The following is a 25,883-nucleotide window of genomic DNA, read 5'->3' on the forward strand; positions in this document are numbered from 1 at the left end:
TGTTCATGAATTTATTGTGTTTGTTCATATTGTCTGTTTTAGCTGCTAGATTATATGAAATGTCTCAAGACGGCACCAACGCGGGATCCTGATGCGGAACCTAAGACCATGGGACTAAAGACTATGGACGATGAGATAGAACTGTTGAAACTAACACCAGAAGAGAAAAAAGCCTGTCTATCTAAGTTTAAGGTATATTTTGTATATCTTAATAGCTATATAAAGTAAAGCTCTTATTATCCATGAATGAGTGGTTAAAGACGTTAACTTCTAACCCCTTTGCCCGTCACTGTTGTGGGCTTTCGATTCTTTTATGTGAGGAAGCTTTCCAGCTAGATTATGGAGTGGCGATGCTTCTACTCAGATGTCTGTTTGTGCCCAAATATGCACAGAAGGGCAACTAAGGTCTTCCTTTACCAGTAAAGCTGGTAAGTCACCATATGACCTATACTGTGTTGGTGCAATATAACAAACAAACAAAAAATTTTTTAGAAGAAATCTCGCTAGAGATGATGAGTTATTTCACATGATGAAGCTAGGTGAAAAATTATTATATATTGCCTAAGCAACAAAATTTCAAGAAAAATGTACTGAGAATGTATTGGATGGCCATTTGGTACAATTTAAAAGCAACGATTGGATGTAAATAATTGATGAATTACATGTATATGATTTATAGTATATAAAGCTATTTATCTGCTGCAAAAATTATTCCTTGAATAAAAAATGGAATACTTTGAAAGTGCTTGAATGAAAAATTTGGGAAAAATTAGCAAATTGCCTTAGAAGCAAATGAGGCAAGCACAAAATAATTTCTTAACAGATAAAATCCTTGAAATAACAGAATAATATTATGTTCCTGAACATGTTATTCTGTTAACTTACAATATTCATGTTTGTTAAAAAAGTTAGAGGTATACTATATCTTACAACAATTTCAAGAATCGACCATAAGATTATGGAACCAGTATAATTTTACTGTTGATACATTTTATAAAAATATATTTTGTAAGATACAGCTTTATACCTGAAAAATACCTGCTTACACTTCTATTCGTGAATCTCGCAGTCTGATCAGGATCCATCCTGTTCGCTTACAAACCCTATAACAAGTAGAGAAGCTGATAGCGTACAGCATGGATCCTGATCAGACTGTGCCGATGCGTAGGCTGGTCTGGATCCATGCTGGTCGCAAACCCATTATGTTGGTTTTGTCATGGCATGGCTCATATATTATTTTAAAGCTTATAAGAATACAATGAATTTGTAATTTGTTATTCAGGTATTAGAAAATTCTTTAACTGAAGAGAGAAGGCACCAAGGAAAGTTGGAGGTTACGATGGAAGACTACATGAAGAGTAAATATTTCCATAATTTAAACGACCTGGACTCGTATGCGTTGTCTAGAAAATATACAAGATGGGCAGGTAGAAGGGATGGAGAGGTTGAAAAATATTTGGGAGAAAAGCAGAAGGTTCAAGTAGAGGAAGGTATCCAAACAAAACTTGACGCGCTTCACGAGCGTGAACAACTGTTGACATATTTTGATAACGTGAATGAGATAAAGTGGAAGATGCAGAACTTCAGAGAAAAGGTTCAGAAAACAGTCGAGGAGGAGGAATATGTGGAGGCCCCTGGAGAGAGAAATGTGAAAGTTGCGATAAAAAAACGTAAATAAAAACATCGACAAAAATTATTATATTTTGTTAAATAAAGTGACATGTAAATTTAATAAAGTGACACGTAAATTAAATTAAGCGACACGTAAAGAATCAATGTTACATGTGTCACAGTATGAAGAAGATTTAACACAAGGAAGTTTTTTGTTTTTTTTGACATTGATAAAAGATTAAGAAACTTGTGAAAAGTGGGTCAAATGTCCCATACACCAATGTTGATTTATTGTTGAACCAACTGTTTTATGAGAACAAATGAGCTGCCTCACGACAAAACCAACATAGTGCGTTTGAGACCAGCATGGATCCAGACCAGCCTGCGCATCTGCGCAGTCTGATCAGAATCCATGCTGTTCGCTATCAGTTTTTATACTTGTTATAGGGTTTTTAAGCGAACAGCATGGATGCTGATCAGACTGCCCGTATATGCAGGCTGGTCTGGATCCATGCTGGTCGCAAACTCACTATCTTGGTTTTGTCGTTACGCTGCGCAAATGTTAAAAAACACTGCGTAAATGCTTGCTTTGTTAACCTTTACAATGCTATATTCTTAAATAGACTTGTTCATTTTGTAAAAAGGAGAAAACCATGTATTGACTAATTAGTGAACAGTGCAGACCATGATCAGTTGGCGCAGATGTACAAGCTGATCTTGGTCTGCACTGGTTGCGTTAGTAAATTCTGCAGCCATCAGCAAGCCAAAGGTTAAGCAGTGGTCTAAGAGAAATTAGAGCTGTCATTGATTCAGTGCAAAGCATGTCAAATATATATCAATATTGGACTGGACGACAAATATCGACAGTGCACCAATATATCAATAAATACTTAAAGTTATAATTACTTGTCTTTAATTAACTTATATACCAGTTTGTAAATGATTTTCAGTAAAAAAAACATGATTTTTCTTTCATACAATTATGATGTGTCTTGTTTATAAATGCCAATGGCATGATTTTCCACCCTCATCATTGCTGTAGTATAAAGTATGTCCATTACATAACAAAAGCATGTTTTTAAGACATGTAAACTTGCTTCTGTATATTGCTTTAGTGAATTTTCATAATTTTTAGACATCTAATTAATGAGTCCAAATTATCTATTTTTTCAAATGTGTATTGATTATTGATCAATATAAAAATATCAAGGAAAGAGCTATGTTTCTATCTTTATTGTTTATTGATGACAGCTCTAGGGGAAATACAGATAAAATAGTGTATAAACACTGAATTATGATCAAGACTTGGTATTAACAAATGACATTTGTGTTAAGTAGGTTAAACACTGCTATAGAAATTGTGAAATTTTCTTTGGTTTATAGACTGATTTCATATTTATAGTGAATGAATAATTGATCTGTTTGAATTTAGCTTTCATACGTATCTGGATCTGTGTTTAACATTCGGTTCCAAAATTAATTGTAATAAAATTGTTTGGATATTCATTTCTGCTATGTTGAATAACTTGCTGAACTTCTAATATAGAATTGTCCTGCTGTAATTTTAGCTTGTCTGTTTTTTAAGAAAAAATCGAGCTTTTATGATTGCAGCAGCATTGTAGTCAGTAGTCATAATTGTTGTTGCCATGCAATTACTTTAATGTAGCTCATTATTTAAACACATTTTATAAGTTATCAACATGAAACTTTGAATACTTGCTTATCATGACAAGGGGTATAATTCTGAAAGCAATATTTCTTGAGTTATGTGCCTTTTTAACTTAGAATTTTATGCATAGTAGCATTAACAGTGCAAGTGGTTCTCTTGTTGTAACTGTTCATTATTAAAGGCACATTATTCCTCAGAAACGGATAATTTTTTCCTTCATCAAAAAGGGCACATAATATTTCAAATAATTCTATTAATTAAATATTATATATGGTGATCACCTGAATAAAGTAGAGCTAAATGTGAAATTATATGTCATAAAAGTAGCAAAATGTATACAAAATACAAGTACATGTAGTATTTTGAAATCCATGCAAGAAGGACTAATTCCATATTTATTAACTGTAATTGCCAAAAAGCAACAGAAGCAAAAGGTAATTCAGCAAATTAGCCATCCTTAGCCTTTTGTAAACTATAGCCCGACACCAGAAATAAAAAAAATGTTTTTTATGAAGTAAAAAAGAAAGTATTTCTTGGGCATATTGGGTCTTTAATTTTCCCTCCTGTCACAAGAAAAAGAAAAAAACAAGATATTCTTTTGAAGGTTTCATTACATTTTATTTTATCACAGTCTATGTAACATTTTAGAGTTTTACTTCATTTGTACATATTGGTATAGTTAACAAAAAAATACAATTTAAATATATAATATATATATAGCACTCCCAAGCAGCATGTAAACATATCAAGACTATTTTTTTATGTAGAAAAATAAAAATGTGGCGAAAATGGTATAAAAAAAACACACAATTTGTTTTTGTAATTTGCAGATAAATGTACTGTATATATATTTCTGATTTTCATTTACTTTTTTCGAATCAGCCATGTTGCTTTGTTAAAAAGTATAAAGTTCTGTTGAGGTAGAATAATTACTTACTTTCTCTGAATGATTTGACCGCCAAAAGTAAGCTATGCTAAGGATTTGTTTTTATGAAAAAAAATCTATGAAAGCTCCCACATGTACATTGTAATTGGCAGACCTTTCTCTAAGGTCTTTTAGGTAATAGTGATTTTTTTCTATGAATATTAAGTATAATGTGTTTAAATAACAGAGACACAACCGTCTAATTATACTGATTTTCCTCCAACACTCCTATCCCTTAGACTCGGATCTATTTTGAGTTTTATACCTTTTGAGAAGAGAACATCCGCAAAGTCGTAATATTTAATGTACCGATGCACACTGGATTTGATAACGATTGTTTATAAGACGCCCGTATTTATTCCCCCCCCCCCTTGTCAGCCGTGTTTATAACATGTCCGTGCTGACCGTGTTTATCAGACGCCCGTGCCGACCCTCGTACTAGTCTCCATTTCAGGGCTGTCCAGAAACCCTTCATCCTGCGAAATATTTCCATCATCCGCTACCATTTTATCTTTTGGTTGTCTGACGTCATAAAGGTCATCATGGCCATACATGTCGTCTGCTTCAAATGAGTCGTCCGGGTCTGTTGCATTTTGGGAGGTGTTATTTAAATATGACAGAACACCTGAGACCTGAGGTAAAAAAAAATAATAAAATATCTGATAAAATTCATAAGAAAAAAATATGTCGGGCACATTTCTGCATTAAAATCCTGAACAAAAACATTTTCAAGTTTTATGTAAGATTGGAAAGTAACATTAGTACTTCGTGGAATATTGTTTTATGATGATCGGCATGCATTGGAATACAACCGGAGGAAAAAGTACTTTGACGTCGAGTAGAACTACTTGCCGAACTTACTTGCGGAACGAATAAAATTAAGTTCAACTCAATATTATTGATATTTGTGATATTGATACAATTAAAATTTACCCAATCGTAGAAGGCTGCTGCACTTAGACTTGCAGAAACGATGTAAGATTTAGGAACACTGTCATGTAACTTCTGCACTTGTTGAACTGTAGATTTGTTGGGCATTTCTCCGTCACGAAACCCGTTGACCCGGTACTTTACGCCTTCTTTTCCCTGTCGCCGTAACAGCGCCTGAATATTGCCCCATTTCTGGAAATAGATTGAAGTGTTATTTACGGAGACTGTTTAGCAACAACTGATTTTTTTTGTTTCACACAGAGTATTGCTCAGAAAAAAGTTACACCAGTAAAAGTTATACTGTACTCGGATTTTTACTCATGAAATATGGTTTTTTTAAGAGTTTTCTGCCAACAGCAATTTGCTTTAAGAAATGCCGTATGTAGAGGATATTGAATGAGTGTAGGTTCAATACTGAATTTATTGAGTTGGATAAATTTATAATATGCGAGCCTCTGGCGAGCATGATATTGTTTTATTCAAAGAATTGAAATGAATTCAGTATTGACCTACACATTTATCACATATCCAAACTATAGACTGTTTGAAATGGAAAAGAATCATTTTTCATTGACGTGCCTATCGTATATCGCTTACATTTTGCGCGTTATGTTTCTATAACGTAAATGACGTCTTTTCAAAATATGTGCACGGCCGTGCATTACCATTTTTACGAGTCGCAAAAGCGGCACTGGTATGTGATATGTGAAATCGCTATTGTGACTTAAAACAACCAACAACTCAAGACCTACCCACCTGAAGAAATTGTCTGTCTTCACCTAACAGTAAATACGTCGCCATCATGGTATTGTGTACGTCATGCGGAGGATTATTGAAATTGGCTATTTCTGAAATTGTCTTCTGGTCCATTTGTTGGACTGGATGGCAGTGTATATCCAACGACTGTAGAGATTCCAGGATTTCCCGCGCTCTCTGAATATTCGGCTCCAACGCGGCTTGAAATCTCGAGTTCTCTGCGTCATCAACGGCTTTACACAGCGTTCCTTCGTGACGTCGCATCCTGCCGTCACGTAAACCTGAATAATACATTAACCAATAATTATGATTAACAGTGTCTATATTAAATGACACTTTTGGCCATTTGTTTATGGAAACTTTGAAAAGAATATTAAATTGTTAGTACACAATATTTATGCGTACACTATGGCAAGGGACCGATGAAAAAGATGTTTAGTCATTTTAACACCTTTCATTTTATCGATTTCTTTTCTTTGAAAAGCTTTTTTTTTATTTTTCACTTATATGGAACTTAATCTGAGAAGATATGGAAGAAAGATCATTAAACATGTGTACATGTATGTATTGCTCATATAGATCGCGACCATTAAACAATTTTGTTTTCTGATTTAACATAAATTTAGTGTTTTGTAAGTTAGCCAAAAAAAAAATTAACACTTGTAAATAATTGTTCTATAATCAGAAACCTTTCTTTAGCTTTAGGTACTTTAATCTTCTTTCTCCTCGTTGATAGTCGTCATCGTGTGGAAGCTTGACGTGATCAAACTTCTGAACAGCATTTTCAAGCGTCTCGATGTCATGACCAGCTGTCGTCTGTCGCATATTTACGCGCGCTTTTCTCTGGAAAACGTTCTTTTAGGAAGGGAAAACGAAAGGTTATTAATTTATAATGTCATAAACAAATGGGAAATATTAAATGGATTTTTATCGGAGCATTTAAATAATCGGTTCTAGCTCAGTTGTAAAAAAAAAAAAAAGGAAATTTTAAAAGTGAGTGCCTTTTATGACCTGGCGAAACGAGTCTACAAATTAAAAAAAAATCATATTAAATCTTCTGCTCTTTTGTTTAACGTCGTACCAACCGACACAGTATAGGTCATAAGTCGACTTTCAAGCTTTACTGGTGGAGGAAGACCTCGGGTGACCGTGACCAATATTCTAGGCACGAACGGGCACCTGAGTAGAACCATCGACGTTCCTTAAGCTAGCTGGATAGCTTCCTCACATGAAAGAATCCAAAGTCCCTTTCTGGATTCGAACCCACAGTGATGAGGGACAAGTGGTTTGAAGTCAATAAATAATCAAATATTCATATGAGCTAGCCTGAAGTACAAATCTAAAGAAATCTTGAACCATACCTCTCGTTTTCTACCATCATCTGAATCTATGAACAAATAGTTGCAGACGTTTTGCCGTTCTCCCAATTCGTCAACTTTATAAATACGCAGAGCAAACTCTCCCGACGACGGCAGGTTTATGATAAAGTCAATTTCACTTTTCCGCACCATCATCTTACAATAGTGTTGCAAGTCTTCGCTTTCACTTCCTGTGCTTTCTATTTCATGACTAAAACATACCCGATTTAATACTTTACATCATGAGAATCCTAGAAACAACACATGTTTAAACTATGGTACAAGAAATCTTAACACTATGATTAACAGGTTATGTTTCAGAAAGAATACACGTTAATAAAATGAAACGTGTTAAATTTTATAAAAGCCTGATGAGGAACATTAAATTTTAAATCTATATCTTTGTTAAACAAAGTTGCGGTTCTTTGTATTGTAGATAGATTAACATTTATGTAACGCTCATACATGACCTGTTCATTTGGACCCACCGCACACACAAAACCCACCCCACCCAAAAAACAACAATACAAACGATAAAAACCCAGCAACATAAAAGGTTGATTAAGTACATAAAGGTCATATTTTAACCTGCTTATATGTGTACAAGTTTTGGCCCTACTCATAGTTCATATTTCATTAAAGAAAATAGTTCTTTTGACATTTAGACACCTGTATTGTCCCTACAAAATGTTTTACTCAATAAAAAAATTGAGTTCCATACCTTAATAATACCTTCTCGTTTGTCAGGAATTTAATGATATGTTCTTCGTTTGGTTTATAGAATACAATACCGCCGTCATGTGATGGAGACAATAGACCCGCCTCCTCACTTCCGGTTGAAGGACCGTACCCAATTTCTTTAGGCACCGCTGGTGTTGCGACATAGTCTATGAGAGATTCTCCGCAGACAATTTTAAAATCGCCTGTAAAATAAAAATTTCATGGTTTCAATCAGATTAAATGGCTGAAATTTGAGATAATGTTTTAATAACGGTGTGTCCATTTCCGTGACATGTGATCAAATATTAAAGGCACATAATGCCCCAGAATCATGTAATCTTTTGCATCTTTGGAAAGAGCAAACTTGAGTTCTATGAAGTTTATATTGCAGTTTTGGAGCATGTTAGATACTGGTTACCTTAAGAAAGTAGTGCTTAATTTGAAATGATAATATCATAATCATAAAAGTTGCAAAATGTAAACAATATGGTATTTTGTGACTTCCATACAAAATATAGTTTCACTATATTGGTACTAATTGCTAGTATGCAAAGGGAGAGAAAAAAAGTGCCAGGTAACTGGCCAATTAATGAGTATGTTTTTGGAAACGATATAAGTGTACTAAAAAATATAAAGGTTTTGAAAAAAGTAAAGCAATATGTAGGTATAATGGGCCTTTGATATAAAGTGTCGACGACAAAGCTAATATTTAGTTATTAAAAGGGGATCAGTTTGCCAAGAAAAGAGCGATATTTCTTCTACATTACTGAAGTTGTACATAAAAATTAATTACAATTATAACCAGTCTTGTCTTACCTATCCAAAAGAACCAGTCTTCTAATTTAGCAAACAGTGCTACTTTAAAGGTCCCAGCAACCGGGAACTTTATCTGTATATTCCAAGTGTCCTCATTACGGCCGCACACTACTAAATCTCCCCATTCTTCTTTCTTCTCAAATTCAGGATCATTTGAGTACAGTTCATACATTAACTCTAAATCGTTCACGTTTTCCTGTTGACACTGCATCTTGATATTACACCTTCCACCTTCTGACAACAAAACTGATTTGTGTTCACTCACAAGTTGCATTTTGGAAGAGAAGAAAGCCGGACGGAGAAAGGGCGACTTTAGGAAGGTTTTGTAATGAGTTTTCGTCTCAGTTAATTGCCAGTTACTCATTGAATCATCGGGAAGACAAAAATATAAAAAGTCTGAAGGTTTCGGCGCGAAAAAGAATGTATTTAACACGACCCCGGGTTTTTGGTCCTGCTGTACTACAGAAGTCTCTATTTGTGTCCAGTTATCTTTACACGTCTGTGTAGAAAGTGGGGTACACATTAGATATGGATGCACGAGTTGCCAGTTTCCGTCTACGTGTACGGCGTTCCACGTGCATTTAGAATTGCTGACGTCATCTTCTCCAACTTGATGGCAGTGTGACTTGTATATTCCTTTTATGATAACACAAGGTATGTCTATGGCCCTGTGATGTAAACGAATTATGACGTAAAATGAATTGACCATGAAAGTCTAAACTATTGTTTACAAATTTAATTGAATTTTAGAAAATATGTTATTGTGTTTACATATGTTTTTGTACATAACTACTCATTTATTGAAATTAAAAAAAAGTCTTTTGATATCACCATCAAATTCTGTAGAAATGATTCTGTATAGTCAAGTACAACACTGCCACAACTTAATATGTTTTGTATAGCTCAGTTTTTACGATTTTTCATGTTGTTTAAACATGACTATATAAAAGGCAACAGTGGTTTGAAAAATGCAGTCGTAAGGATAAGGAAAGTATCTCAGGGGCCTGGAGCTTCTGTTTGGCAGCTCATAGCCTTCGTCGATGTAAACATGAACAAAGCAAGGTGTTCCCATGTAAATATTTTATGAAACATACCTACATAACAGTGCTAGTAAACCAGCAAATGTTCCCTGTAATTCTTTTATCTGTTTCATATAACCCAATACAGTACCCGGCTTGGCGTCGTTACCGTACGCCCGGGTTCGAATCTTCTGGCAGCTCATCCATGTTGTAAGTGCTCGAACCTTGGCAATCTCTGTGCTATAGTCGGCTGTAAGTCGTGCAGCGACGTCTTCAATACTGCCACCTGCTAGTTTTGGATCGTTCATATTGTTCTGAATGTAATAAGAAATGTAAATGACATAATAATAATCGGGTTATATTGTTTTGGAATACTAAAATTTATTAAAATTTAAATATTATTTACTTGTTAACATAGCATATCGTCACCGTTGTAATGATCCGGCTAACGCAATCAGCTGATGCAGATGAAATTGAAAAATTAGCAAGTTCAACAATCAGTCATACTGTTATTTTAAATGGCCGTATCTTTTGCACATTATTAAGGGCATAATATTGTATGCAGGAAGTGGTTTCATGTCACTGCTTTTGAGCGTTATCGGCATAGGGCATTCAGTTTTGTCTCTAAAAATAGTCCATCAACCACAATAGTAACTAACTTGTCTGATGCTAAAGGTAATTATCTGGTTGAATCTTAGATAATATACTAATTTGAATGGTACATACCATGATTACTTCGAAATCAACAGCGCTGAAAGAAGAGGTGTCTGTAATAGGTTTGCTAGGACGAGGTGGCGGGTACGAAACATCAGTTAGCTTTATCTCACTCTACAACACAAATAAACACCGTTTTTAGTGATCAATATGTAGTTTTCAATGGTCATTTTTTTCATTTTTTAAAGGGATTAATATATTGATGTCATGCAGTGTTCACAATTTGTTTCTAATGATCAATATATAGGTTTTCATTAATCAAAATGTGTTTCTAGTGATCAATATATAGTGTTCAGTGATCAAAATTTGTTTCTAGTAATCAACATGTTTTCTGTCAGTGATGAAAAAATTCTAGTGATCATGTATTTGTTTTCAGTGATCAAAATTTTGTTCCAGTGATCAAACTTTGTTTTAGTATTATTTAACCCAGTATTGGTTTCAGTGATCACAGTTTACTTCCAGTGATCAACATATTATTTAAGTGATCAAATTTTGTTTTTAGTGATTAATATATTGATTTCAGTAATCATTATACATGTATTTGAATTCAATAATGTACACATGTACATTAAAAAGAAATTAACAATAACTTTAAAAAGCATTCGTGGTAAACCGTTTGACAAAATAAAATACATAAAAAAAGTTTCCCGGAGACTTTTAGCAGCTTTCCGTGGATTATTACAGACACGAGCGGGCACGTGAACAGCTAATATTTAATTAACAGATACACAGATGGTAAACAAGATGTTAATTAAAATCAATAGCTAAGGCGGGAAAATGTTTATTATTCATTGTTTGTTGATGTATTAAATAGATATGTTTGTTTTGGTTACATATTGGTTGTTTACAATACTGAAAGTTTGTAAAGTCGTTTTTCATTGGATAATCGTCACGATAATAATATAATTTGTATAATATACTCGGCCGCATGCAATATAACCCTGGTCTAAATGCTCGGGTTATATATACAAACCGCCGTTTATATAGGGCCATATAACCTGTCAACTGTAATAATATAAAAATCGTTTCTGAATTCATGTATCAACTCTTCAGTTATCAAGAAAAATTAATTTGCATATATATACAATGTATTAACAACAAAGAAGAGCGTTCAGGAAAGGTGAAAAATAGAATATTTACAATTTTGAATTTAAAGGAACAAAAATGTATATCCGGTGTATTTTACAATTTTTTTCCCCCAAACTTTCCATTTAAAGTATTAATGCTAGAAAATCATGGAGTCTATGCTTTATAATCATGGGTCTCTCCATAAATTTGCAAATATTTACACATGTTGTACAATTAAAACACGCGTAACTCTGTTACGTTTTGCTACGTTATATATACGATATATATTCGTACGTCACTATGTTCTTCGGCACGTTTTAAGACGGGATAGTTGTTAAACATAACAATCGTGTTGTTTCTCTTTTGTAAATTGTGATTGATACGTAAGTATAAAATATCATAGAAATTAAGAATTTCTGGTGTATATGGCTGACAGATGTATAGATATGTTAAAATAACTCTCAATGTTCAAATATCTCTTCATTATAAGATGTATGTCCGCAATGGATAACGATAAATTTAGCTACAGAATGAATAGAAAATATATACTAGTACTAAAAAAGTTCTAGTACTAAGAAAGAAAAATAACGGAAAGTATTTAACTGTTACTTAAACTTGAGAATATTTTGATAAAAATCCATAAAAAGGTGCAGTTCACTATATACAAACAATTTGTTCAGTTCTTCAATACGTTATAAAATTGAGATTAAGATAATATAAAAAATTAACTCTACACAACTCACGTCAACGCCTTTCTCTAATTCCCAGTCACCACTTAGCGCCAGATTCTCTGATTCGAGCACCACAAGCTGTCTGGTCACATCGTCTGATTTCCGCCTATCTGATGCCACGTGCTTCCGGATTCCTTTTGGCGGTTGTCGTGTATTTGTAACATTGTCGTCATAACTTCCATCATTCGACTTCCGTATTATGCTTTTCTTCTTTTTATTTTTATCACCATCAGCGTCCGCTTTCGCAGCAGACGACTTTTTTGAACTTCCGCTTCCCATTCTACTTTATTTTTCTGTAAGACTAAATAAATCCGAAACGTTTTCCATTTTTCTTTGTTATATTCACCGTCTAATCGCCTCTTACTTTAGATATGTTTTCTCGCCCTTTTCAAAATATTACTACCATAAGATATTTTACATACCATAGATCTTCCCCTAAATGGCCCGCTCAAAGCATATCTCGTATGCCTTGTTAAAAGATTAAAATATCTTCAACAATTAAACAATAAGCTTTAATAGTCCTTTTATTTAGGCGATTCCTTATTCCTTAGAATGTGTTGTTAAAATATTCAACGGTGCTAAGTACCCGGATCTCACAAAAGTATCTGACATCTAAGGACATTCGCATCAACATCATTGTTTCTGGATCAATAATAGATATGAATTTTTAATGGCATCATTGCGTGAGACAACACAATGTTTACAAATGTTTTCTTGTAATTGATGGACCAGAAAATCAGGTAACTAAAACAATGAATTGAAATGACCATTTGATCAATCATTTGTAACCAATATAAAACGTACTTTACGCGCAGACTGGAATATATTTTCATTCAAAGTTAATTGAAATAAACGAACTGAACTTAAGTGTTCGCATTTATATACTGTAGAGAAATGGCGATAAAACAAAACAATTTTAAAATAACCTATACAGTAAACATTTTTAACCTGTTTACATATAATGAGAGGATGATATTTAAGTTTTTTTCTATACTAATGAATACAAGATTTACTTTCATCGCGTAGTATGAAAATATATTCTTCATGAGTGAAAAAAGCCACGAGTGAAATATGATAATTTTCATACCACAAGATGAAAATAAATCTATAGAAAAATCTTGTATTTTCTGTTTTTTTTATACAGTATACTTTTTATCTTTATTGACACAACAATTTAAAATACTTTCCCTTAAAATTTGTATATTGAAAATAGTCCGGAAAGATACCCTTGAAAATACGGACAGTGAACAATAACTTTTATACAGTGAAAATACGGAAAATGAAAATACGTATTTTATTCATCAATTATAAGTACTACAGTACAGTATATTATAAATGAATTTTCTTACATAAACTTTCATAATTAAAACAACGATGGGAACAATAGCAAGCTAGTTTTGTTTTCATTTACTAAACAGTACACATATCTTTTATATAAGGCCAGTAAAGTATCATGTCTGTATTGCCTCCTTATAAATGGTGCCATAACAACGGGTTTTGACATAAAAATATTTGATAAATGAACGACTGACATAATGTACTTATTTCACATATGTTTACTAAAGCGTTCGTCTGCTTCACATTATGTAACACAGTTTCAATAACATGCCAATTTTAGAAGTGATTTATGTTCCCGTTGTCCAACCGGGACGAAACTACAATAATCAAAATCTATTCGCAAAAAGCTTATTTAAAATGCCATTAAAAATTGATTTTCTGTTCAATGAAAGATCAAAGTAAAACATTGGAGACAAGGTCAAATATCGCTCCATGACATGTAGAACTATATCAACTTTAATAGACCTAACTGAATATTCTAGATACCATATCATTTTTGTTAAATTATTGATATTTAGATCATACTTAAAATGGTAATGTTGACAAAAGGCGTACTGTGCTCTTATAAATACCATTTCATTTAAAGTATATCAATCATTTCATTTTTACTTGTTATCCAATTCATTTTGCTTCGACCAGACGTTTCAATCTTAGTTGCAACAGACAAACATTTCAGCATTTCAGACATGGCATTACTTTGTGAATTTATGCATTAGGTTATACTTTTTCACAAAGATATGCAACTTATTGAACAACGAGCACTTCCTAAGGAAAATTGATTAGTGCTTCGGATATTCAACTGTAAAAGAGAACAGTTGTCAAGGCTGATTTTGCACATTACCCGTGACTGTTCACATCTTTTGGCGGCGTATCAATATTTAACTTGCTTTAAACTGAAGTTGCTCGTTTTGAACATAGTCTAGGCATATACCATGGGCAATATCATTTGATAATTTGAATTCAAAGTTATCTTAGCTTCTGATAATAAAATTCTATTTTTATTGCTTACCTGTCTTCGATAATTTTGAAAGAAACGTGAAATTCCTACAGCGCGGCCATTTTGAAAGACGATGACGTCATATACGACGTCATTTACGTTGTCTTGACGTCACAAGACACCATTCTTTAAAAGAAACAATATGATTATCAGTTCGTATTTAATTAAATCTTTAGAAATGTTACAATTTATAATAGAAACATTAAAATGCACATGCTTATTTAATTCTGTTTCATTATTTTCCTTAATAAAGAAGTTATAAACGTAAAAGGATCTATCAATGTGGCGATCTACCGCGTGGCCATTAAAATACGGATGTGTTCACGCGCATTTCCGGCCGATTCAGGTATTTTTTTATCAATATCTTTGCTGTTATCCAACGATTTTGACGAGATATGGCATGGAGTATCTTAATTATAAAAGCTGGCTAAGTTATAATTAATAATCAAACAATAGCAAAAAGCGGAATAACGAAATCAAACGTACATTTTATTGAAAAATAGCGCTAAATGCACTTTTATTTTGTTTAGAAACATCTCTAGAAGCAATTATTATGAAATAAAAAAGCAGACACAAAATAAAAGAAATAGATCAACAATGTTCGCTTTGATATAACTTTAAGAAAATATGATGTAAAAACAGCAGTCATTAGTTAATTATATTTGAAATTGTAAATCTATAATATTTGTTTTATATATTACTTTCGAACAAGCTAGAAATTTCTTGTTTTTATCTTCGAGTGTGTACCGTATCCCTCGGTCGCAACTAAGAAAAAAGACCAAAAAAAAAAAAAAAAAAAAAAAAAACATAAAAAAAGAAATCAACAACAAATAAACTGTACTTGTTTTCAAAAACCACGAAGGGGATATACCATGGGTAGCTTGAAAAAGTATGGGTACTCTCCGTATCATCTCATTAAAATCGGTTGGGTAACAACAACATCAACAAACAACAACAACAACAACAACAACAACAACAACAACAGAAAAACCCAACAACAACAACAAAAAACCCAACAACAACAACAAAAAGACCTGAATCGGGCAAAAATGCGCGTGTTCTACATCCTTGAGGGTACGTAGTATGACATTGTTCATTCACGATGAAGGGTGACTTTTTCTCGTATACTTATATTATGTTGAAACACGAGGCCGCATTTAAAGATGTGGATGGAATATCTCTAGTAAATAGATACTTGATAGAGAATTAAGTTGTTTCAGAAAAAAAAACACACACAGAGGAAACCCACTTCCTGCAACATCATGTATTTTTATTGTAAAAAAAAGAAAACATCTTTTACAAATGTATCTTGGCCTCATTACTAAATTATTGTAGATGTATAAAGTAGCTATTACTCCAAAGTAGCATGTGGAGCAGGTTGGACGGCCTCATAAATCAAATAGTTTCCTTTCCCTTTCCCAGACATTACATCTATTCTTCTTCTAAAATCTATGTGAAAGTATTCTATCAAATTGAGAAAAACACATTTAGCGAACATTTCTCAGGAATGCGAAAATAGGTTTTTGTTTTTAGATAAAATCACAGTTAAATGTTGATTTATTTCTTTGTTTTTAAGAGAATTGAAAATTAAAGATGTAGTTTCATCGTAGAAAAAAGTAATTTGTGAATTGTGTCTTTAAGCAATTAGATTTTTTTATTGCCTTAAAGTGTTTTGCTTATTTTTCTATCTGTGATATGGGCTACTTGAATTACTCGGATTTTATTTCTTTTACTAATACATTAGGACTCGAGACAATCATTACATAGTGATCTTTACAAAATATAGGGAAAGAAATGGAACGAGCACACAAAATTATTCAAATTGAATTTTCATGTAACTGCAAGTCTTAGAATGTTGTACTTGCGTTTTGATAACTTTCTGACATTTTCTGTTCATTCACCTTGAATTTGGAGTTCTTTCACCTTGACCTTGCAGGTCTTTCACTTTGAATTTGTTGCTCTTCCACTTTGATCGTACCGGACTTTTACTCTGACCTTGCCGCTCTTTCATCATGATCATACCGCTCTTTCACCTTGACCTTGCCGCTCTTTCACGATGATTATACAGGTCTTTCACCTTGATTTTACCGATCTTACACCTTGATTTTGCGCTCTTTATTATTGGACTGAACATTCATTTACGTTGTATTGAGAATTCCGCCTACTTATTTTCGGAACATAGACTGTGAAATGTCGCAGGAAGATTACCACTGACCAGGCTGATTCTATGATATTATATTAGCGTGATAGACTTGTCTGCAGTTTTCTATATTAGGTAATAACAATTATGAATTTAATAATGGAAATGTGGCCAAGTGTCATAATGATTGAGAAGAAGTCACATGTGGTAAATTGTTTATCAAACTACTATATTAAAGTATGGTAGACTTTCATAAATTAATTAATATATATGTATGAAGATATATGAGGACGATGGTCTTTCATATAAAATGTTATACCATTGTGTGACTATACAGAAAATTGTCACTGACTGTGGGCGTTGTCAAAGAAACACACTTTTTTTCAAAATAAAATTAAGGAAACGGATAAAATATACATAAGAAAATTCACTTGTGACATTATGGATGATGTCATTTCAAAACAAGCTAGGTAATATTTAAATGTGGGTGTTAAATAAATCATCTGAATCACGGCAGCGAGCCAAATTGAATTCACCAGAGCACAGTTCAGCTAACATGTGTACGTGTGTGCGTGCGCATGCGCATTTGTGTTAAACGTTTACTCTATAGTCGACACAGGAAATCCTGGCTTGTTAGTAGCATTTGCAACTTTTCGACCCTTGTCGTCAGTCTTCGGATGAGTTTGAATAATCGGCAAGGTACTATCAGGTAAACACACCCAGGTAAATACACCCAGGCAAAAACTCCAAGTAATTACACCTAGGTAAATACACCCAGGTAATTATACTCAAGTAAACACATCGGGGTAAATACACCTAGGGAATTACACCAAGGTTATTACACCCAGGAAATACACCCAGTTAAATGCACTCAAGTACAAACAGATAGTTAATACATGCATATTAATGTTATCATGATCATATGGCATGTTTGTCAGTATTTGTATCTTATGAATATCAAACAAACCTCTACATGTCCTTGAGCTATACAATCGTATCATCTTACTGGCTCAAAATCAATGTTACACTAGCTCTGTTTACGTTGATGTCTAAATATCTTAAACTGTAGAATTTGAATATCTTGCATATAAAATCAACTTGAGCACTTAAAGACCATTTTTGCTCCAGAAATGCTTACAAATTATTTCTAAAGTGTACTTTAATAATTTTCAAAAAAAGAAAAAGAAACTCATTGGCCTATTATCTAACCAATCTTTTTCTATTATTGCTAGTACCACGGATTTATGTAATGTAAATCCGTGCTAGTACCGTTATAGTGATTAAGTATTTTGTATGGAAGTTAAAAAACTTCATTGTTTACATTTTAGATTGCTTCATTCATGACCAATAACTTCCCATTTATTGCTACTTCTTCAGGAAACAGGTTTCTAACAAGCTCTATACCCATTATTTAAATGTTTTAAAACTGTTGCTCTTTGTAAAAAAGTAAAATTTAATTCATATCTGGGACTTATTGTGTCTTTAAAAAAAAGCCAAATATTGAAATGAATAATAAAGAATATACTCGGAACTAAATTAAAAATTGATATTTGAGTTAATTAAAGAATTGAACACTTGAAATGATTATCATTAAAAAAGGAGTTCGCGAAATATCTACAACCCTTTTGTAGCGATCGTTCTAAAAAAAGTATAAATTATTTGAATAAAAACAAAATAAAACATAGAAAGATGCTAAATTGACAAAATTATTAACAAGCTGATAAGTGAAAAGGAAATTAAAAAAAAATAAAAATAAAATAATGAAAATACAACAACAACAAAACAAACAATAAAAACAACAACAACAAATAACAAAAACAAAAACAACAACAACACTAAATCTTTGAATCCTACTGAAAAACATGCAGAATTTGTTTTGATACAAATGTATTTCACTTTTGAAAAGATAAGAACATTCGCGATATTCGACATAACTCGGATTAAAGTAAACTGTCGCGTATTTATGTACATCGCGTTTATTTACCTTTACCGGTCTTGTTTTTTTTTGATGTACATGTAAAAAAGGATATCACAAATTGTAAAAGCAGACATATATTCTAAATACTGCATTTACATGGTGTTTTATTGCACTGGCTGACAAGTTGGGGACATTATCTTATATAACAGGAACTGGTCGGCTCATTTTACATGACTGTACTCTAATTAACATACTGTGTTAAACTGTCATACGTATGCTAATTAAGACATCTATTTCGGTTCAACATTGAATCATAAATTATGTGCATTTCAAAAAGGACGAAACTTTGAAAGGATTATAAAAACATGGACGAGGACGAAAGCGATTTACCTACAATGAAAAAGGGAAAAAAAGTTTTACTTGCAATAGACGGAAGCAAGTATTCAGTCGAGGCTTTTGAATGTATGTACTATCTGATATTTACTGTTTTTAATTTTACTTATTTATTCAGTAAATGATACACGGAATGATTTAGAAAAAAAGATATGTATACGGCGATTGTATATGGAAAATTTATTCAATTTTCAACTGTCAACATTCAACGGCGATATTAGCCTTTGTGTTTGACATTTTAAGTTTATAATTTAACCAGAACGATTCAATTTTTGAATATAAAAATATCTTGGAGTTATACAACATTGAACTAGATCTATAACCTTGAACTATGTAGAGCTTGTGTCAATATCAAAGTCTAAATAACATGATAAATATAAGCAGTCTTTACTTCGACGTTTTTGTAAAGTAAACTTAAACCTTTTTTGTATTTAAAATGCGTACTCGAATATTAAAATAATTAACAAACGATAATTGTCCGAGTGTGTCCGCAATGTGTGTCATAGTAATACAATGTACATTGCTCGCACATGTTCGGGCAATCTTCGTCATTTTCCGTATTCTGTATTTTTTGTTGATCTTGGTAGAGAGACGTTAGTTTTTTGTATGGATCTTTAAAAGACGTAGAAAATCACTTTATTTTTCGCTTACTGACTATTCATGATAATATTATGAAAGCGTACAAATGTCAAAGTTCTTTTCTATGTAATAAATTCATAGGTCTATCATGAATATTCATTAGTTAATGTCATGTTAATAAATTTACAAGTACATGTATATTGTTAAAATGTCAATGCCAGTCATGTTGTCCTGTATATAGAGTCATGCATGTCTATGAAATAATATGCTGTTGTTTTTGAGTCGTATGTCACGACCCTACATTAGATGTAACAATTTTATATCTATAATAAAGCGACCGTTGCTTTTCGTTGTAAGATTTTTTTCTCTTCAATCATTGTTAATTTTGCTGTAGATATATTTAATTTCCATTTTGAAAAACTTCTAATATTTATAAGTGTCCCTATGAAAAAAAGAAAGAAAAAAAAGAAAGAAAAACAGCAACAAAAACATATCAATGGAAGTTAGGATACTTTTATAAAATACATGTTATATTTTCATCGAAAATATGTGACATTAAAAGTTAACACATATATACATTTATATCTAACCACTTGAGGCTGTTTAACAAACCTTTACACACCATAAAGGCAATAACATTAAAAAATAGTTTTTCTCATTTTTATTTTGGTTTTTATTTTTTTTCTAACCGCTTCATATCGCGCGCTTTGTATGTTATAACTCGGATGATCTTTTATGTACATAGTAAACGGAAATATGCTGATAATATTACAAGCGTAATAAAGTTTTATTAAACTCTTAAAACGCCATATTCATACAATTTAAAATAACTACTGAACTATTTACTGAATAACAAATGTATCAACACAACGTTAAGACACAATAAGAGCATAGGAAAAAATGATGAAAACAAAACAACAACAACAACAAAAAAAAACAACAACAAGAACACCCCCCCCAAAAAAAACAAAAAAAAACAAAACAAAAACAACAACAACAAACCCAGACAATCAAACAAAAAACACCAATAAAAAAACAACAAACACAACCAAACAACAACAACAACATTAAAAGTAAATAACAGTTCAGTTCAAGCCTCACCGTCACTGCACCGTCATATGGTGACCTTCAAGATAATTGATGGAGGAAAACTTTAGATGCACCACCTTATATCATTTCAGAATAACAATAGAAATGGACAATAGAATAATTAAGAATAATAACAGTAATTGCAATTTAAATTTCTATATTTTATTACTTATAGGGTAATGTGGAACAATTACACAAGAACCTGATACAGTTATTATTGCTTACAGCGCGGATCATCAACATTACTTAACCAGTAAGTTTTTGTACATATTGTCTTTGGACGCCTGAGGTTTTATTTTGGTAAATATTAAATGACGTATTTTTTACATTTATGTTCTTATTTTGGATATGGAATTAATAATTCTATTATTGGCAGCTGCAAAATGTTTCTCAAACTTTTCTGCAGTGTTCAATATCATGAAATATTGGACTTTTTTATTTTCGAGTCCTTCGGATAATGGATTTCAAAATACTTTGTTGTGTTGAAGATTTGAATACTGCTATGGCCGGTGCTAAGGGGGCGTGTGAGATGTTCGTTTTGTTCATTATCTCTCCTGAACAGACTAAATCAAACCGATTTTCACCAAATTAAAGTTCGTTGTCATGCATTTGGGTTATCTGTTCATTTCTAGATTTTCATATCAAACTGAGTCTTGATTTTCACCTGTTTAAATTTCATTATCATCACATTTGAGTTAAATCTGTTTTAGACTTTAACATTTACATAAACATATTTGTCATACATTTCTTTTCTTGAGATATAAGCAAAATTGTATCATTCATCGAGTACCATATAGTACTCCTGTAAAATGGTTTTTACTACAACATTCATGATTTTGTTTCTTTTTTTCTTTTCATGTTCTACATAGAACCATCCAAGCAGAGGATGACTCCGCCTAGAAAGTCCTGAGTATCAAACAAGGAAGGTTTTCAGATCTATTGATGAAATTGCAAACAGACATAGAGTAAGGCATCCGAATTCTTAATGTCCGAATATATATATATACATTTTTAATAATTGACATTTAACACATATGTAATCATGATTGAAGGAGAAAGTTGAAATATGGCGATGGTTTGTTAAAAACGTTTCAAGAATGCAATACTTGAAAATTAAAACAAACATATACACACTGCAATAGAACATCGATGTACAATAATATTATTACATGTATAGTCTGTAGTGTTTCTTTTTAGAGATAAAATTTTATTACTGCAAAAGTAACAAACATATGGAATGGACATATATGCCAAAACATTTGACACTCTGGTCAGCGTTTGTTAGAAAATGTTCTAATAATTTTTTTAATACGATTTGATTTTAGATGTTTACATTCCTTTTTCTTTTTCGACTATATCAATTACGTTGACTTAATTTTGTTGTCCTTTTCACAATTTTAATCTTTAAGTTCTAAAACAGTGATACATGTAAGATGTACACGAATGTACTTCATTCATCATCATCATTCATCATCATCATCATCATCATCATCATCATCATCATCATCATCATCATCATCATCATTATTATTAATTATTATTATTATTATTATTATTATTATTATATTATTATTATTATTATTATTTGAAGGTCGATATATAAAATTTTGCGAACCATTTGGCAAAGCTTTTGTAACATGAAAACGTGAGCTTTATTTTCAAAATAAGTTATGAAAGATAAGGTAATATGACTTTGAAAACTGATTTTTAACATTTTAATCTTTGCATGTTTTTTATTTTAGGTAAAACACATGTTACAACTTCTTTACGAACCACTCGGCGAATCAGTGTTAAAATCAGCCAAACAACAAAATGTTGACCTGATCATCGTCGGCGGTCGCAAACATGGCAAATCTGATATGGGCTCAACAACCAACTTTGTCGCGTTCGAGTCCTGATATACCAGTGTTAATTTATAAATACATTGACAGCTCAAGTCCTGATGGCAGCAATTAACAAATATACAAAAATGACAAAGATCGGAAAGTCCTTAGTGACAAAATGAAAGCAATTTTGGAAGATTTATTGAATGACAACAACCATTAATGAGTTTTTATTAAGAATTGCTTTCATAGAATCTTGATGTTTCTTTTAACTAAGGGTTTTTATTTTATGGGACTGGTAAAAACTTACCATTTGTTGAAGAACAAATACGAAATTATTGTAAGCAACACTTAGTTTAATGAAAAGCGTGTGATAACAAGTTAATCACCTCAGATAAGTTTGTGTTTAAGGAATGTACGCATTCTAAAGAAGCGTTGCAAGGAAACAGGTCGAGTCGTGCTGCACATGTAAGCCCTATCCGCAGGGGGTTGTGTCTCGGAGGTCCGTGTTGGCCGTTTCGGATCGTTTTGGATGTTTTATTGTTTGAATTCTAAAAGTTATCTTGTTTTTTGTATATTATTTGATAACAAATGACTTAACAGTGTTCCTATTAGAAAAAGGTAACTGGCAGGAATGTGTCCAAAGCTGTATCCATTAACATATCATTTATCTCTAGAAACGTCCAGCAGTATATGAAATAAAGAAATGCTTTCCTGAATCTAATGTTATGTTATATACTCAAGTGGAAGTATAAATTGAGGTAAATTGCAATTTTTGTCGTTTTTCGTCACATATGAATCCAAATTATAGAAATTAGTGCAGAAAAATGTCTTACCGTAGAGAATATTTGTTACTGGATTGTTTGTTTGTCTTTAACTTTTTTTTTTTCATTTTTCTAAATTCTAAATCTAGTTCCAACTTGAAATACGATTTTACAAATTTGACACTAACTAGCGATTTTCTAAAAATGCATGGACATAGGCAACAATGGTCCGACAATAAAGAAAATAGAGGGAAAAAACTTAATCTCTTTTAAGAATTCAAACACAACAAAAATGCTAGATGATGGCAGACAGTCGGTTAAAATGGACGGAAGTGGAAATTGCAAGCATGTTTGTAGTGTATGCCAACCTGGAATAAGTCCATATTAGATATTTAAATATTTTTTTTTTCAAGTACTTCTTAAAGTACCGACATTGTTAAGGTTTAAAGTTCATTCTACATAAAGTATAGTTTATCAGCAACAAAAAGAACTTTTGCTACGAGTTAGTACATCACAATTTTTTATATTGTCGTTAAGAAATTAAACAAATGAATGTGTAAATGTAGTAAAACACAATGATCCAATTGTCTTAAATGTAGTAACAATAATAGTATATATTTAAACGTAAGGTATGTCTCTTAGATAAACCAACACAATATGGTCTAATTTAAGTATTTTATAGTGGCGTCCTAAGAGCGAAAATATGTATTTCCTCTATAATGTCAATCCGAATAATGAATAATATGAGAAAATCTAATTTCAAGCTGACCTCCCAGGCGTTTGATTGGTTAACGTTTGGTCTATTCTAGAAATGGGTTCATTAGAAGTTCAAGGGTGAATATTATCGGACATCTCGTAAGTAATGTTATTCGTGAAGAAAAACCAAATGACTGAAAAGTAAAATTAAAAAGTGTATTATTATTCAATATATCGTGCGTATTAATATTTTATTGTCTTTATTAAAATCATTTATCATGATTCATAAATATCAAAATATTTTGATATTATAAGGACTCCAACTAGGTATTTTAATGAATAGATGTTTGAAGATCAAAGTCAAGGCACATACAAGATCAACTCACTCTTGTTTGTTCAGAATAATTGTTTTAATTGTGAAAAAATGTTCTCAAAATTAAATTGAAATTTTCACTCTAATCGGGCTATGACTATTTGTGTGTATTTCCTTAATTACATTTTGCATATCTTTCCGTATTAAGTGCCCAAGCTGATTTATGTAAGAATTTTATGTTTTTTCTTAGGATTTGGACCTAAGCGGAGTTCCTTTAACAGAGAACTTTTGAAAATCACTTTTTAAAAATTGAACTTCTGCCCTAGAATATAAAAACGACATGATTAAACGATTAAAATGGTAATAATCTGCTTGTAAAAACGATATGTAACAATATTATATAAACAGCCACTTTTTGAATGTATTAATAAACTATCAAAACTACATTATTATTCTGATATAACACATACATGGTAATTTGAATAACTTTTCATTACATTTTTTCAGAAAAGATGAAATGAAATGTTTAACGGGGTAATATTTAATTGGCGTTTCTTTGTATATTCTTGTTTTATTAGCAATTACACTAATCCAAGCCTTTCTCTCGATAAACATTCTTTTTTTTTTCAGTCGCCCTAACTTTCACTTTTTTGTTCACTTCTTATAAACAATATTACAAATGTAATTAAATGAATATAAAAGTTTTTAGAAACATGTATGTATTACAGTCGTCATCCATGTGCATGCAAAATCTGAATTTCCAATATAAAATACTTTACAACGATTCATTGATGATTGGACCAGTGAAAACATTGAATGTATGAATAATCCCTGCTTAAGTCGTAATTGCACTATTCGGCCATGTTTATTTTTGTTTGAGTAAGAAATTAAGACAAACGTTCATTTCAGACAAAATCGCGAGGCGTAATTCGGCATTTTAGTTCATTAAATATTCCCATGCGCTCGAAAAAGGTTCCTGAACTTGTCGACATTTGACACATAATAATAAAGAGTAAGAATAAATAGCAGACAACAACCACGTTACCCAGCTTAGTTTTTCATTGGTTCTCTTTTCAATCAAAAGTCAATTATTGCTTGTCCCACTTCATAAGTAATAGTCAAAGGTCATAAATATCATTCTTACCTTTGCAACGCGTTTGTTTTCAATCACCGTCAAAGTTCATGTCATATGAATGATAAGCGTGTGTTAAAGTTTTATTCACCTTGCATGAAAGATGGTAACATTTGTAATTTGTTTTATTGTTCATATTTTTGTTGTTAGATTATTTATTAAGATAATGAAGACAGTATTTTTCACGTGCTTATAATCGCTGATCTTTGAATTTAGTATATATTTAGAGGATACGTACATTGTTACAATAAATGCTATATGACCAACAATTAAAGGCGTTGCAATGTTTCGCCAGTCAAATCGGGCTAAGGAATAAATAAACAGAAATACGATTTCCAAATCTTAGACAATATTTCTATTTTTTTTGTATTTCTTTCTGTTTAA

At 32.0% G+C, this 25,883-nt stretch overlaps 2 protein-coding genes across 2 annotated transcripts; one reads left to right on the forward strand and one right to left on the reverse strand.

The window, feature by feature from the left end:
• Nucleotides 1-22: 22 nt before the first annotated feature.
• Nucleotides 23-3,149, forward strand: LOC132748487 (uncharacterized). Its single transcript, XM_060738119.1, has 2 exons — nucleotides 23-192; nucleotides 1,283-3,149. The coding sequence occupies exons 1-2, from the start codon at nucleotides 55-57 to the stop codon at nucleotides 1,676-1,678; spliced, it is 534 nt and encodes a 177-aa protein (XP_060594102.1). The 5' UTR covers nucleotides 23-54; the 3' UTR covers nucleotides 1,679-3,149.
• Nucleotides 3,150-4,048: 899 nt separating this feature from the next.
• Nucleotides 4,049-14,739, reverse strand: LOC132748488 (hillarin-like). The gene is made up of 11 exons (XM_060738120.1): nucleotides 14,665-14,739; nucleotides 12,330-12,618; nucleotides 10,531-10,632; nucleotides 9,880-10,118; nucleotides 8,786-9,453; nucleotides 7,971-8,172; nucleotides 7,253-7,460; nucleotides 6,581-6,746; nucleotides 5,892-6,172; nucleotides 5,139-5,327; nucleotides 4,049-4,837 (listed from the first exon to the last, which is right to left on the reverse strand). Exons 2-11 carry the CDS (start codon nucleotides 12,594-12,596, stop codon nucleotides 4,619-4,621), a joined length of 2,541 nt encoding a protein of 846 aa, XP_060594103.1. The 5' UTR covers nucleotides 12,597-12,618; nucleotides 14,665-14,739; the 3' UTR covers nucleotides 4,049-4,618.
• Nucleotides 14,740-25,883: the final 11,144 nt, after the last annotated feature.

Source organism: Ruditapes philippinarum, unplaced genomic scaffold (assembly GCF_026571515.1).
Source record: "Ruditapes philippinarum isolate M1 unplaced genomic scaffold, ASM2657151v2 ctg4271_1_1_1_1, whole genome shotgun sequence".
NCBI lineage: Eukaryota > Metazoa > Mollusca > Bivalvia > Venerida > Veneridae > Ruditapes > Ruditapes philippinarum.

Bases quoted from the DNA above. Each gene is read 5' to 3' on its own strand.
- LOC132748487 (XM_060738119.1), top strand. From the start codon at position 55: ATGAAATGTCTCAAGACGGCACCAACGCGGGATCCTGATGCGGAACCT. The intron at 193-1,282 runs GTATATTTTGTA...TTTGTTATTCAG, and splicing joins CCTGTCTATCTAAGTTTAAG to GTATTAGAAAATTCTTTAAC.
- LOC132748488 (XM_060738120.1), bottom strand. From the start codon at position 12,596: ATGGGAAGCGGAAGTTCAAAAAAGTCGTCTGCTGCGAAAGCGGACGCT. The intron at 8,173-8,785 runs GTAAGACAAGAC...TTTATTTTACAG, and splicing joins AGACTGGTTCTTTTGGATAG to GCGATTTTAAAATTGTCTGC. The intron at 5,328-5,891 runs GTGGGTAGGTCT...ATCTATTTCCAG, and splicing joins AAGACAGACAATTTCTTCAG to AAATGGGGCAATATTCAGGC.